General features: G+C 48.4%; 1 protein-coding gene across 1 annotated transcript; it reads left to right on the plus strand.

Annotated features, from left to right (window-relative positions):
• Positions 1–3746: 3746 nt before the first annotated feature.
• ITPRIPL2 (ITPRIP like 2) lies at positions 3747–5261 on the plus strand (the record flags this gene model as incomplete). Its single annotated transcript, XM_074158751.1, has 1 exon — positions 3747–5261. A coding segment is annotated over one exon (1515 nt), but the record flags the coding sequence as incomplete, so codon positions are not given.
• Between the last annotated feature and the right edge of the window lie 8621 nt (positions 5262–13882).

Genomic DNA, 13882 nt, shown 5'->3' on the forward strand with positions numbered 1-13882 from the left:
AGTCGTGAAGCAGCCAAGGGCCTGGAAAACAGGCTGTTGACTACCTTTATCAGCTGCAGGCTTTACGGCTCTCATCTTGCCACTGGCTGAGGAGGTGAGAAAGAACTAGATGCTAATTTAAACAGCAGTAGTACAAATCAATGCTGTGGATTCACTCTGCTCCTGATTTTGAGGTCACGTTATTAGCATACGGCCCGTTACTCTGCAGTTTGAGCGAGGCTGCACCAGCACCGTCTGGTGCCTGTATGAGCACGGGCTGGGCTGGTGTTTGTGCTGGTGGGTCTGGTGTGGCTTGTCAAATTCTTTCTGCCAGCTGGCCCCTGGGCTTCTCCCACTGGCCGGGGTGACATCTGGATTTTCTCCAGCCCGTGGGGCCTACAGCTGGAGGTGAAGCCGCCGCCATCCCCCTGTTTGCAGGTCCCACAGTGATAATGACCGTGCTGCTGAGCTCTGGGTCTCCCCGTGGGCAGCAGCTGCCTGACAGGCACGAAGGGCTGCGCCAGCTCCTGCAGATGTAGCTTGTCTGTCTCCGGAGTGTGGATGTGCAGCTAATCAAATCAACCTTGTGTGAAAAGAGAGCGCAGGCTGTCTTGAAAAATCGGTATGCCTGTAGCAAGACCTGAAGGCATGTGAAACATGCTGGGCTTGAGGGTGTAAAAAAGAACAGGCTGGTAAAAATCAAGTGTATGGGTCAATGGGTTCATAGAGTTCAATGATATTTTTCAATAAAACATCTTGAAGGACCAGTTTCGTACCAGCACAGCTGTGCTTCTTAAACATTTTTGGGTTTTGGGGGTGCAGAACAAAGAGTTTGAAGCACTGGGTCACAGGCAATAAGCACCATGATGAATGTTTTTGTCCTCTTATCCAGCTTCGTGAAGAAGTACAGGAAACTATGACACAGGGAGTGGGGAAGAAAGACGCTTTTTGCTTCCTGGTTGTTTTCAAAGATATGGCTGCTGTGGAATGACAGTGCTGAGCAGCAAGGTTGTGGCTTCAGCTGTCTGAAAATATGGGGCATGGAATATTGTGCTGGTTGAGATATTACAAAATTGCCTATGGTTTCTTACCTTTATATATGCTTTATTTTTAATTTAAAAAAAAAGTTCTGATTATAACTCCAAGGGTCAGTGTTGGAGTGGCTAGGACATCTCTCTGTAGCTCTCAAGTGTACTCTTGACTCTCACTCTGGTTGCCCGTGAATTAATTCAGGCTGCTTGACCTTGGTTACCTAGTTTGCCTTTGAGTGCACCATCTTGGCTATAAAACATAAGCTTCTTCCTGTGAAGTCTGATTTTTATGTACTCGCAGTCATGTTTTGTTTTCTATAAAGACCAATACCATAACCAAACATTTGCACAGCCTTTCTCTTGCACTGGCTCTCTGATCCGTCCCTTGTTACAGCATTTACAGCTTGCTGGGCTCGGTCTCTTGTATTCCAGCACCGCTCCTTCATCTTCATGGGGCCACCCGTGATGCTGTGCAGATGCAGCAAGCTGCAGTAATGCAGTAATAACTTAATCACCTGAAATTAAACCACAACAGGATGCTTACATAGATGGTCCTTAAACTTCAGCAAACAGCTTCAAAACTCAGTAAACATTTATGTTTACAATTACCTAAAGGGTGGGTTGAAGGATGATGGAGCCGGACTCTTTTCAGTGGTTCCCAGTGATAGGACGAGGGGCAACGGGCACAAGCTGGAACATAGGAAGTTCCATTTAAATACAAGGCGAAACTTCTTTACGGTGAGGGTGACAGAGCAGTGGAACAGGCTGCCCAGGGAGGTCGTGGAGCCCCCTACTCTGGAGATTTTCAAGACCCGCCTGGATGCAGTCCTGAGTAATGTGCTCTGGGCAATCCTGCTTTAGCCAGGGGAGTTGGACTAGATGATCTCTAGAGGTCCCTTCCAACTCTGAAAATTCTGTGATTTATTAAAATAATAGAAGCCGAGGATGATGAAGCTGTCCCCATCAACACCTGAGACAGGGCTAACATGCTTCCAGCAAAATACATGTTTAAAAAGGATCTCAAGTATTTGTGCAGAAAGCAGGGGGAGCAAATTCTAGAAAGAAAACAAGAGTGATATGCAATCCAGCCCTATGGTCAAGAAGTACAGTGACGGACAAAGGCTACATAAAGAAGTCTTGTCCCAAACAGGAAAATGTCAGACCACCTTGGTGACTGGATCTGTGAGGCACAATTTTCCTCTTCTCTAAATTTGAAATGCTGCCTTCGCAACTTCAGGTAATGGGAATCTCCAAAGACTTGCAGGAGCTTGATATGCTCATTTCTCAGGTTTAATCATCACCAGCGTAGAGGACTCTTCAAGCTCAAGCTAGTTTGGGACACAGAGACACATCCAGAAATACAGCTCAGCTGCAGTGAGGATGGTACAACCCATGAGGGAGACATCATATGAGATATGAGGAAATACAGGTCCTGAAGAAGTAGTTTGGGTGGAGAAGTCCTAGGGACAGACAACTCCCAGTGACTTCTGTGGGGTTTAACGTGACTGCTGAGCTCCACAGCAGTGCCTGGAGGCTTTGCATGTGTGGTGATGTTTTTGTGCCCGTCTTCTGACCTGAATGTTTGGCTCTGCTGTTCATGGGCTTGGGATGATGCCCAAGGTAGCCCTGTGTGTGTATTTCTGATGGATCCTCGATTCTTCCATTTGGCTCATGCTGGGGGTGAAGCTGTGGGCAGAAGTGTCATGACAGTTGCAGTTAACAGCAGTGGGCCTGGTATTGTAGCGGCTGCTGTACAACACAAGACCCAAGGTCCCAGAGCAACAAACTAGAAACTTCTCCCAGGGTTATTTCTTCCTTCTTAGTTTGTCTATGTCTGAATAATTTGGGCACAAGGTAAAAAACTCAGGCTTCTGAGTGATGTGACTGCAAGCAGCTGTTAGTTAGCTGTAAGTTAGCTGTTAGGGCAGCAGACCACTCACCCCCTGGTGAATTAACAGTGACGACTTTGCTGTCCCTTTGGCACTGAGACCCTTCAGCAGAGCTGCTGAGACTCCCCTGCAGCGGGACAGACCTTTAACACCTTTATTTGAGGAAAAACGTGCAACGCGGAGCTTGTGACCAGGCACCGCTGCCCGCCTAGCAGCACTCCCCGATGACACAGCCCTCACCCGATGACACAGCCCTCACCCTGGTCTGGGGATGGAGAAACACACTGTTTTACACCAAAAACACCCCTGCAGTGCCCTGTCGCAGCGAGGCGGGGGGTGGGGCACGGAAACGTGCATTCGGTGCCCGCAGAGCGGCTGAGGCTCGGCTGTGGGGGCCAGCGCAGGCCGCGCTGCGAGGGGCTCTGCCCCGGGGCTAGCAGCCGCCCAGACTTGCGGGGCCCGGGATTTCGCGGTTCGGGCGCGGGGCGCCCGCCTCTCCCTCAGGGCGGCGGCGGGAACGAGCGGGCGGCGCCGCTCCCCGCCCCGCGGGCGGCCCCGGGCCGTCGGTCCGGCCCCCGGGGGCGGACAACGCCCCCGGCCCTCACGCCGCGGCCGGGCCCGCCGCCCGTGGCATTTCCTCTGAGCTCACTCCGGCGGCTGACGCGGCGCCGCTTCCCTCGGAAGAGGAAGGCTCGCAGCGGAGCGGCGGCGGCAGGCAGGGAGGCGTGAGGCGACCGCCGTGCCGGCGGCGGCGGGGCGGGGGGCAGCGGCGCGGCCCGCGCTGGGGGCGGCCGGGGCGGAGGAGGGGGGCGGCGGCGGCGGGGGCGGGCGCTCCCCGCCCGCGGGACCGGGCGGCGGCCACCCCCGTGGGCCGACCCCCCGCCGCGCCCTGCCCGTCTACACCCTCAACGTGCGGGTGTTCTGGCCGCTGGTCACCGGCCTCTGCACCGCGTTCCTCTGCCTCTACCAGGCCCTGCGGGGCGGCGCGGCCGGGGAGAGCGCGGCGGAGGCGGGCTCCGTCCCGTTCCTCAAGGGCTCGGCGCTGCTGCTGCTGGGCTGCCTGCTGGCCCGCTGCTGCGGCGGAGGCCCCAGGCCCGGCGGGGTCCGGGCGGCGGCGGCGGCGGCGGCGTCGCGGCGCAGCGCCTTGGAGAGCTTCTACGGGCGGCAGCTGCGGCTCTCGCCCCATGTGCTGGGCCACAGCAAGGCGCACGTCGGGCGCGTCGTGGCCGAGCTGGTGCGCGCCGCCAAGGCGCAGGGGCTGCAGCCCGGCCCGCTGGCCCTCAGCCTGCGCGGGGACTTCGTCCGCATCGGCAGCGCCTACGAGCAGCACAAGGTGCGCAGCCCCGACTGCTTCGACATCCTGGTGCCCCTGCGGCTGCCGCCCCACCTGGAGCCCCAGCCGCACTCCGCCGAGGGGCTGGGGACACACGGCGCCTTCGTCTGCGGCCTGCGGGCGAGGGCCGGCTGGCCGCGCCGCTACCGGCCCTTCGCTGAGGGCTTCTGCGTGGAGCTGCAGGGCCGCAGCCACCTCTCCTCGGGGCTGGTGCTGCGCTGGTTCCAGGGCCACCTGCAGCGGTGCCTGGGCGCCGTGCGGTACCGGCTGCAGGAGCGCTGCCGCATCAGCCTCTCGGCCTGCCCCGGGCGCCCGCCCACGCTGCACATCCTGCCCTGCTCCGACTACGTCTGCTGCCACATCTCCATGGCCGTGCGCCTCATCCCCGCCATCCCCCTCGGCGACGCGCTCTACCTCACGGCCCTGCCACCCGAGGGCCCACAGGGTCCCCTGGCCTCTGAGGCTCTCTGGGGCCTGAACACCTCACGGCAGGAGCAGCGGCTGCTGAGCTGGCTGAAAGAGCAGGCCCCAGCCTCCTCCTGCCACCTCAAGTGCCTGCAGATCCTCAAGGGTCTGCGGGACCTCCGCGGGCATGGCCTGGAGGAGCCCTTCTGCTCCCAGTGGGGCCGGGTGCTCTCCTCCTACGTGCTGAAGACGGCCCTCTTCTCCCTGCTGCTGCAGGGGCCCCTGGAGGCCTGGGACGAGCGGTTCCTGGTGGAGCGGCTGGAGGACCTGGTGCTGTACCTCAGGGACTGCCTGCGCAAGCAGGTGCTGATGCATTCCTTCCTGGGCAACACCAGCCTCCCTGAGGCCGTGGTGCTGCCCCGATTCCTCAAGGAAGCCGCCCCAGTGAACTTGCTGGCAGCCTTCGACGGGGCCATACTGGACCTGGCTGCCTTCCAGCTGATCAACACTTGGATCCAGGCCTCGCATGTCATCAGGATGTACAGCAGCCCCCGGTACCTGCGACCAGTGCCCACCCCATGCCGGCACGTCACCGAGGCCAGGCAGGAGCCGCCAGGAGAGTGATCTAGCGGCCGGGTGAGCTGGTGTCACCTGTGGACCCTGCCAGGGCAGCGGGTGCTCTCAGCTTGCTGGTCCGTTGAGAGCCCGTGTCTGCCTCAGGAAGGTGGGACCCGTTTAAATGTGGTTCTGTGGTTTTGTCCCTGACCTGAGAAAACTAGGAAACCAGAGGCCAAGACTTAGTGACATTGTGATTCTTGTTTTTTAATCTCATTGGTTGTTCATGGGAAAACTATGAAATTTCTGGGGAAATGCCTTAGACAAGAAGTGTTACGTACAGTTGGCTGTTTGCAAACCTAACTTTAACAGGTTCAAACTGACATTTCTGGAAATTGATGTTAACTTGTTGTCTTAGTGGCAAAATTGACCTTTTCCTGAGATTCACTTTTTATGATAGAAAATCCATTTGGGATTTAAAAATCTTGTAAATGCAAAGAAACCCCCCCGTTATACCAAGATGCTCTTAAAATGCAGTGAGCACTAGAGCATGGGTGTTGATCACTGTTTGAAGTGCTCAATGACACGCTTTAAATTTCCTGTGTAATTGAATACATTGCGCTCAAGAGAAATATATTGTGGGTGTTAATGTAAAATTGATGTAAGACGCAAAACCTCTCCGATAAGAGCATGAAGAATCCAGTTGTGTGTTTCTGTGTTCAAGTGAAGGCTATACTGAAGTATTGAAATATAGATAAAAGGAAACAAATAGCACTTTATTTTCACAAGGGCCTTTTAGGATAATTGGCTGCACTAAATACTTGCTATGGAGGAGGCATTAGTATTTTGTTAAAGGGATGATGTTTGAATCATCCTGAGAAAACTCTTCTTTTAAGGAAATACTCTGAGGTTTGTTTGTCGGTTCTTGTTGAGATGTATTATTTTTTTTCCAGTTTCAAGTATTATTTTCTTAGAATTTGCTTTATCTCAAGGACCAACAACAAAACTAAGAAATTCTGGGGTGGTTTTTTTTGTTGTTTTGTTCTGTTTTTGTTTTGTTTTTCTTTGGAACAAACCTTAAACCAGTCCAAATCTCAGTGCTGTAAGATGACTGCTGCACCCTCCAGCTCTCTGGTAGGAGTTTGGTGGGATTTTTGGATGACTGCCTGACCAGTTGTCCGATTGTGGCAGTCTTGACCAAATAACCCGATGGGATTTTACAGTATTGTGCTATAGCAAATTGTTATCTTGTTGCGGGGAGGAGGAGGTGGAATATTTCAGGGTACTTGAGAATTATTTAGCACTGATTCATGGTACAGTGGCAGTCTTAGGCTATGGATTCTGGTGTCCTGTAAATATGGACATCTGCCAGATAGTTTCCACGTCTCTCGCCTGGTGATGTCCCAGTCACTGGAATAACCTGGCGAGTTGTAACGCAGCCAGCTCTGCAAGTGTCCTTAGCTGCTGGTGCAGGTACCTGGGGTTAGAGGAACCTCGTGACCCAGGGTCTTGGCAAATTCAGAATTTCAAATCCTTGTTTTATTGGGTCACCTGCTCAAGTAATTGATGCATTAAGACCCAAAATGTGTTACTGAGTCGCTGGCACTCAGGAAGCTGTGTGCCTTATTACCCGCTATACCGTGTCCTAGGTGAGCAGTCTGAAATGAATTATAAATGACCAAGTGTAACTTCTGGCAAGCTTTAGGAAAACTTAAAGTTACCAATATACTCCTCTCCCTGATGTATGTGGAGATACTGGTGTGCTTTATACACAGTTCTATGCATCAGAGCACAAAACAAACATTTCCAAAATCTATGAAGCTTTATAGAAATCTATTTTTCTAAATGGAAACACTCCCTAGGCAGATGTTTGCCTATTTCTGTGTATTTTTTAACTGCTCTTGCAGTCTTATTTTCAGGTAATTATAGCCTAGGTCACACCCGCAAGTTGGGTTATTTTTATATATGAAGTACTGTGCTTCTTTCTACAAATACAAATGGTGTATTTATAGGTAGTATTGATCAAATGTTCTTTCCACATGGTATTTAAGGCTAAAAGTGAGCTACCTTGGTGTTTCGATTTTTCTCATGGTAGTAGCCCATGGCATATACTATTTTTGCAGACTTTTGTTACTTGGTGTTTGAAATAAAATGCAGTTCTGCAATCAATGCCATTGAATCTTTTGCCCAAAGAAGGACTAGGTGACCGTCCCAGGGTATTTTGACTGCCTGAACTCATGACATAAATACTCTTTGGCTGTTAATTCTGGCATCATAACCACCTCAGTCAGTGGTTGGTTTGTTTACATCACTGTGCATCCCTGTCTCTGACAAGTGGCCTTTTCTCCAAAAAGGGGATGCATATTTGGTGTGTATCTTGTATTGCTGTGATACATGAAAATCTGTAAGAGATTTGTAAAGACTTTCTCACTAAAATGTAGTAGTGCTAGGAAAAGACAATTGCATTAGGAAATGCGTGGCAAGGAGAGATGGTGGAGAATATTAGTAGTTCAGAAGATGAAAGTTGGGCTGAGGGGTGAGTGAGAATGATGGTAAACTCTCAGTGAAGACGCGCTGCAAAAAAGCCAAAGGACATGGGGATAAAATTGGAGGAGAGCTATCGAAAGCCAGGCACGCTTGGAGTGTAGGGAAAAGAGATTTAAGTGGGTTTTGCTTTGGCAGTATTTCCAAATATTTTTCAAAGTGGTTGAATCCATCAGGGCTGAAGAGTGAGGCAAACCCTCAGTTTATTAGCCATGCAGGCAGGTCTTCAGTGTGAGTTTTTGCTCAGCAAGGCAGTTTTGAGTTTGTGATGGCTGGTGATGGGAGAAAACGTATGCGTTTGCTTTAACCTTAGGCTTGGGCAAGCTATCATGAGGAGAGGGGACTTCCTGCCAGTAAGGCAGTGTGCCCATGGTAGGAGGTCTGAGAAAATCTCTTAGATTAACTTGTGACTCGCTTGCACAACTGAGATATTAATTGTATTTTCTTTATCTGCTACGAAGCATGCATTCACGAATATGGTTGACAAAAGGAGCTGATAAAAGTTGGGTTCTGTTATGGTATTCATCTTACTCCACAACAAAAGTGATAGGAGTGGTACCTGCAGCGTCCTGGAGCTATTATAGGGCCTTATCTGCATGGAGGTGTTCAGACAACTTGACCTACAGGAGTAATCCTGTGGGCCTTATGCCTTCTCCTTCTTCTCCCAACCCATGGATACTGTACACAGAACAAGGTTATGAATTGGTACTTGTTTAAGGTCGTAACTGTTATAATGTATCATAGATTCAAGCATGGTTGCCTCTGTGTGAGTAAACTGAAACACAAACACAGAAGAAAGAGTTATTTAGCACTTAACGTGGGTTCTTGGTTCTCTTTACCCGCAACGTAATTTTGCAAAGACTTTGTGCAAATGAAGTTGTTTTTATTGAACATTGATTTGGAAGAGGAGTCACATCTACAAGAGAATAAGTTTATTTACAGTACCAAAATGCATATATGTGACTTCATTTTGCATTGAAAAATGCTGTGTATTTCTCAGAGACATCAGTATTTCTTATCTGACTAAATATCTTGAAAACATTCCTCTTTTGATTTTGAATCTCTGCAGAGTAATGTAAATTTTAAGTGTCTGTTTGCAATGGATGTTCTTGGTACAACTATTTTTTGCTGGTTAATAATCAGACCAAAGATTAAACTAAAGTGTTCAGCTGCTATTGTTTTTTTTTTTTCTTTAAAAAAAAAAAGTGTTTATAGGCTCAAAGTGTCAGCCCATTTTAATCAAACGTTTATAAATTCATTTCCTATTTAATATCAAAATACATTTGCACTTTTATTGTTTCCATAAAAAGTTGGTGGTTTTGCTTTAATATTTCACTGTAGTAATAAACAGCTGTTTTAAAGCGTCTATGCCTCAAGATTTAAATTCCTTGTTATCTTTTTTCAGTAGAATTTACCTACAGCCACAAAACTGTAATCAACAGGTTTATATGCTCTTTAGGAGGAGACAAAGTGGCAAAACCCTGGGAAAGCAGGAAGTCCACGCCTTGGGAGTTGTGCAGAGGGATATGGGAGAAGAGCCAGGAGAGAGACGGGAGTGCGGCTGGCAGCGTCTGTGATGCTGCTGGCTTTTGAAATGGGGCACGTTGGGGTTTGTGGCTGTCTTGCTCAGAGGTTACGAAGGATTCAGTTCTTGTTTCCCTGGCTCCAGTTTCAGGTCACTGCATAAAATCTGCTTTTTCTGGTGCATGATGAAGAGGTAGGACTTCACCTTTGTTTCACAGTACCTGTGTGAGCTTTTCAGCATGGCATGTACAGATATGTCTTCGTTTCAAACCGCGTAGGTCATGGCTTTATTAAATGTGGAAAAAATCCTGCTGAAGCCAGCAGGAGTTGTGTGCTGGATGGACCAGCGAGTTACCTGTCCTTTTATTAATCTTTGGTGAGATGCCAGAACTATACACTTGTGGCTTGTGCTGATGTGCCCTATTAAAGAAAGACATAACAGCAGGACCCCTAGCATTTTAATCATTAAATCAAATGATTTGATTTAGGCTGAAAATAGCTATCTCCAGATCTTAGCGTGCCTGTCTCTTACCTTGCAGGGAGTAGCTTCTGTAGCTTCTGTAAGAGGGCAGCGGTAGTCGGTACAGCGCTGAGGCAGCCCAGCTGGCTCACGGCAAAGGGCTGGGAAGAATGGCTGGCAAAGGCTGGAAGAATGTCATTCCTTTAGTGTCAACACTCAGTCACCCAAGTCAATGTGGAGGAAGTGTATTTAGATCTTTACGTCTTTAATAACGTTATCTCGTATGAATGGCTTCCTTTAAAAGCAGTAACTATCCTCTTGTCTCCATTCATTCTTTGGTCTGAAATATTTCTCAGTTTGAAGCCTAAGTTTCTATTCAGCAGAAAATCATTAAAGAAACATAGGAGTTTCCTTTCACGATAAATCTGTTGACAAAAAATTAACTGGCCTAAGGGCTTGCATGCTTGGTGTTTAAAGAAAAGCCCGTTTGCATCCAAGTCATTGGATAAATTGTTCAAAATCTTTCCATCCCTGTGCAAATACCTCTCTTGTAATGCAGCCAAGGTCAGTAGTGAATTGCTGATTAAGTACTGCTAATACAAGTTAAAGCTGCCTGGAGGGGAAGGGACTCTTATTTGTGCATCTAATTTTCATACGGCTCCAAAAGAGTTCAGACGTGAAAAATTTGCTTTTCTAGGCTGGTTTATTTCCTGTGTCACCTCTTCAAATGTCTTCCTGGTGAGTCTTCCCTGAGGTAAGTGACAGTCTGACTGATGGTAATTAATTTGAGCAGCTGGCAGAAAAGCAGCCAGCCCCACTTTTGTTGGGCTGATAGCACTGGGAAGCTGGTGGTTAACACAGGGGCAAGGACCTGCACCCCTTTAAGCGTGTGAATTCACTTTCAGCGCCTCCTCATGCTTCAGAGGAGGGCGCTCTGCTTACTCAAGGGGTCTGAGTAGCTCCCAACTACAAAATAAGCTGGATATGGAGGGCTGACCATACATACATCTGCCTGTACATTATGTTACTGTCGTGGGTTTCTCAAACATATGGTGTGCCTAATTAAGAGGCTACCTGTGCTCTGGTGCATGTGCCTGTGGTGTCCTGTTTTAAATATGTAACCAAGAATTGGCATATTTGCAGCTTCTTTATAAGCACTGATTCAAAGCACCATAATACTCGATCAGCAACAGAGCTATAGATAACGTATGTTCTGTATCTGTGCGACAGTCTGTTTGGATTCAAATAACAATTTACACGCAAAACTCTTAAAGGTTGTTACAAATGCTTATGCATCAAATGTCATCGTGTACCAGTCTTCTGTGTTAAGGAAGCCTTATTTTTTTCCCCTTAAAGTATAGCAGCACTGATTCAGAGACTCAGAAAATTTCTGTGTACTCAAGTTACAGCTGTGCATTTCTTGAAACCCCTGGGATTTATTTCCCCCCCTAAAACCAGGACCAAAGCTGCATATGGAATAATCAGTTCTTGGAGCTGGACTGGATGTAATAAGAGTTTGCTAGTGTTTTCATTAATACTTCTGATCCTTTATAGGTTTCTATCCCTGCCACAGAGAGTCTATAGAATAATCTGGGTGGGAAAATAAAAAAAGGGAGGTAAGGAATCAAGAAGACAGAAGTGATGGGGATTATGCAGTGAAGGTTACTAGCTGTCAAATTAAGGATGAAAAATTACCCTTGTGATGGATTTCTAGTGGAGAAAGTGGAAGAGTTGTTCTGAAGAGTCTTGCTGTTCTGATAGAAACCTGCTAGCTGTAGGAACAGCGGAAGGACAATAGCAAAATCCAACAAGGTAGCCCACTTCTCCACTGCTGTTTCAGTCCGCTCCTTTCCAGTTTCAAGTAGGGGAGAAGAGAAACTTAGAGCTGAGAGAGCAGCTCCCCGCTCACTCTTCCAATGTTCTATGCTGTGCAGAATTGAAACACTGAAATACAATACTCCCATCAAGGGAGGGAGTGCTTGGGAACCATTCGCGCATCTGTCTCCTCTGCTATGCCACATGACAATCTGGGATCACTCGTTTTAAAGACAAGCCCTGGTTGAAATTCAGTTAGGTTTACGTATGCTGGAAACTGCTCCTGATTTTCCCAGTCCCTGCTGGCATGGCACAGGGAGCCGCTCCACTGCCTGTGCAAATGAAGCGCCGGAGCAGCAGCTACAGAGGAAATGAGTCATTCCTCTATTTCTGTTGCAAAAGACTTCTCTGTGCTGTACAATGCATTTAGGAACAGATACTTACGGCTTCTTGGAAATTCTTCTCCTAGGACCACGCTTAGCTGTACAAACATCAGTGTATTAACAAACAGGCACATTATAGGCTTTCACTAGATATTTAAATGGGTTGTGCAGACCTTACCCAGGGTCTTCCTTGAGCTGGTATTTCATGCTGCTGTCGGCTCTGGGTCTGTCTGCTGGCGGAGTGGCTGCTGCCAAAGAGGTGGTTGTGTGAGGGTATTGGTGTGTCTTCTGAGCATCTTATTTTGTCATACACGCTTGGAGGCTTGTTTAAGTGTGTTTCAAAAAGAAGAAACTCGCTAGTCCTAAGGACTGTGATTCACAGGCACTTCTCCAAAAAGTATTTCTGTTTGGAACCCGTAAGTGTGTTCCCAGAAGCTATTTGAGCTCAGCAGCCATTCAGACCCTACCGAACCTGCAACCAGATGTTAAACTGCCTGTTGGCAGGATTTAAACTGCCTGTTGGCAGGCTGGTTTAAGACACACAGTGCATATGAGGCATTACCTGGTAAGAGAGTATCAGTCCTCTCTTTCTGTCTCCTCACTGCTGCCCTGGCAGGCAGATGACTACATAAAGTGGACTGGCACTCAGCTTCTGCTGTGAGAGCGCAGGAGATCTTGGTAAGAATTTGGTAAATTGTCTGTTTTCAAATCTTGCAGGAGTCTAACGTGCTCAGGAACAAAGCAAGTCTTGAATGAAGCTTTATGTGTGTCTATGGATGAGTTTCTTCTAACGGTCTGCTCAGCCCTTGGCTGTTTGAATGGCTGCCTGCTGTGAAGTGCAGAGTCTTTGGGATGTCCTCCATGCTTCCACCTGGCTGAGAGCACCAATTCCAGCAGAGCAGCAGCAATGTGTCCTGTGGCATTTACCCCTCTCATTTTACGGGTGCTCCTTAAAATGTTCCCACTTTCAGTATAAAGACATGGTGGGTGCCAGGGGTAGGGAGCCTGGTAGCAAAACACACCGATTTGTGTGGTTTTCTCCTTGGAAATGCTAGTAGTACTCAAAGAAACTGCAAATCCAGAGTTTGTGTGAGCAGCGGTATTTTAAATTTGCCTCTTGAAATCACTCTCGTTACCCAAAACGTTTACAGGGGCACATAACGAGCTTTCAACACTGAAATAATTCCTCAAGGAAGAATTGTTATGGTCTTCCGAAATGATCCCTGTGTTAAGTGGCAATTAAGAGCTAATTATAATGAGATGCTGCGGGATGAAATTAGTATCCAACTTAGAGCAACAACAGAAATACCCGTGTAGATAAGCTATCGGGGATATGGTGGGAGAAAGGGGAAAGTAGGGAATGCAGCAGCTATGCTGCAAGGACGGGCCATCCCCTTGGAGCAGATGGAGACTAACTGGATGGTCATCAGAAGAGTCAGCCCTCGGTGGGAAACATGACGGCTTTTCTGAGGGCTAACTCTGGGATTTGCATGAACTTCTTCAGCCAAAGCTTTCGGGGCTTGTAGCTTTTCTGGAAGAAGATGTGGTTTGAGCATGGCTTTCTGCCTTCTGAAATGTCAGCTGGTGACAGTGCTGTTCACTCACCTGTGGCAGCTGGAGGGCTGTGATGTCTGCTACCTGAAAAAAGGCCATTTCAGCGGTTAAATTCATCTCTATGGCCGATAAAGACCTTTATAATGAGACTTTCATATCAAAGGGCTCTGGGAGCACAAGAGTTTGAGTATCTGTTTGCCTGACTGCTGTTAGAGTAGCTGCATGTGAAGTGCACAGGTATTTTATTTGAATAAAAATCCTCACCCTCAGTGGTTAGCAAACACAGCTGCTCCAGAAACCTGAGAGTTGCAGAGCAGAAGTTAATTTTGGGTGGATAATATGCCATTCTGATTGAACCCAGGAGCCTGCACATACTAGGAGATGCCGTCCTGGCTGCTCTGGCATGTCTT

The sequence above is a fragment of the Numenius arquata genome, chromosome 14, assembly GCF_964106895.1.
Source record: "Numenius arquata chromosome 14, bNumArq3.hap1.1, whole genome shotgun sequence".
NCBI lineage: Eukaryota > Metazoa > Chordata > Aves > Charadriiformes > Scolopacidae > Numenius > Numenius arquata.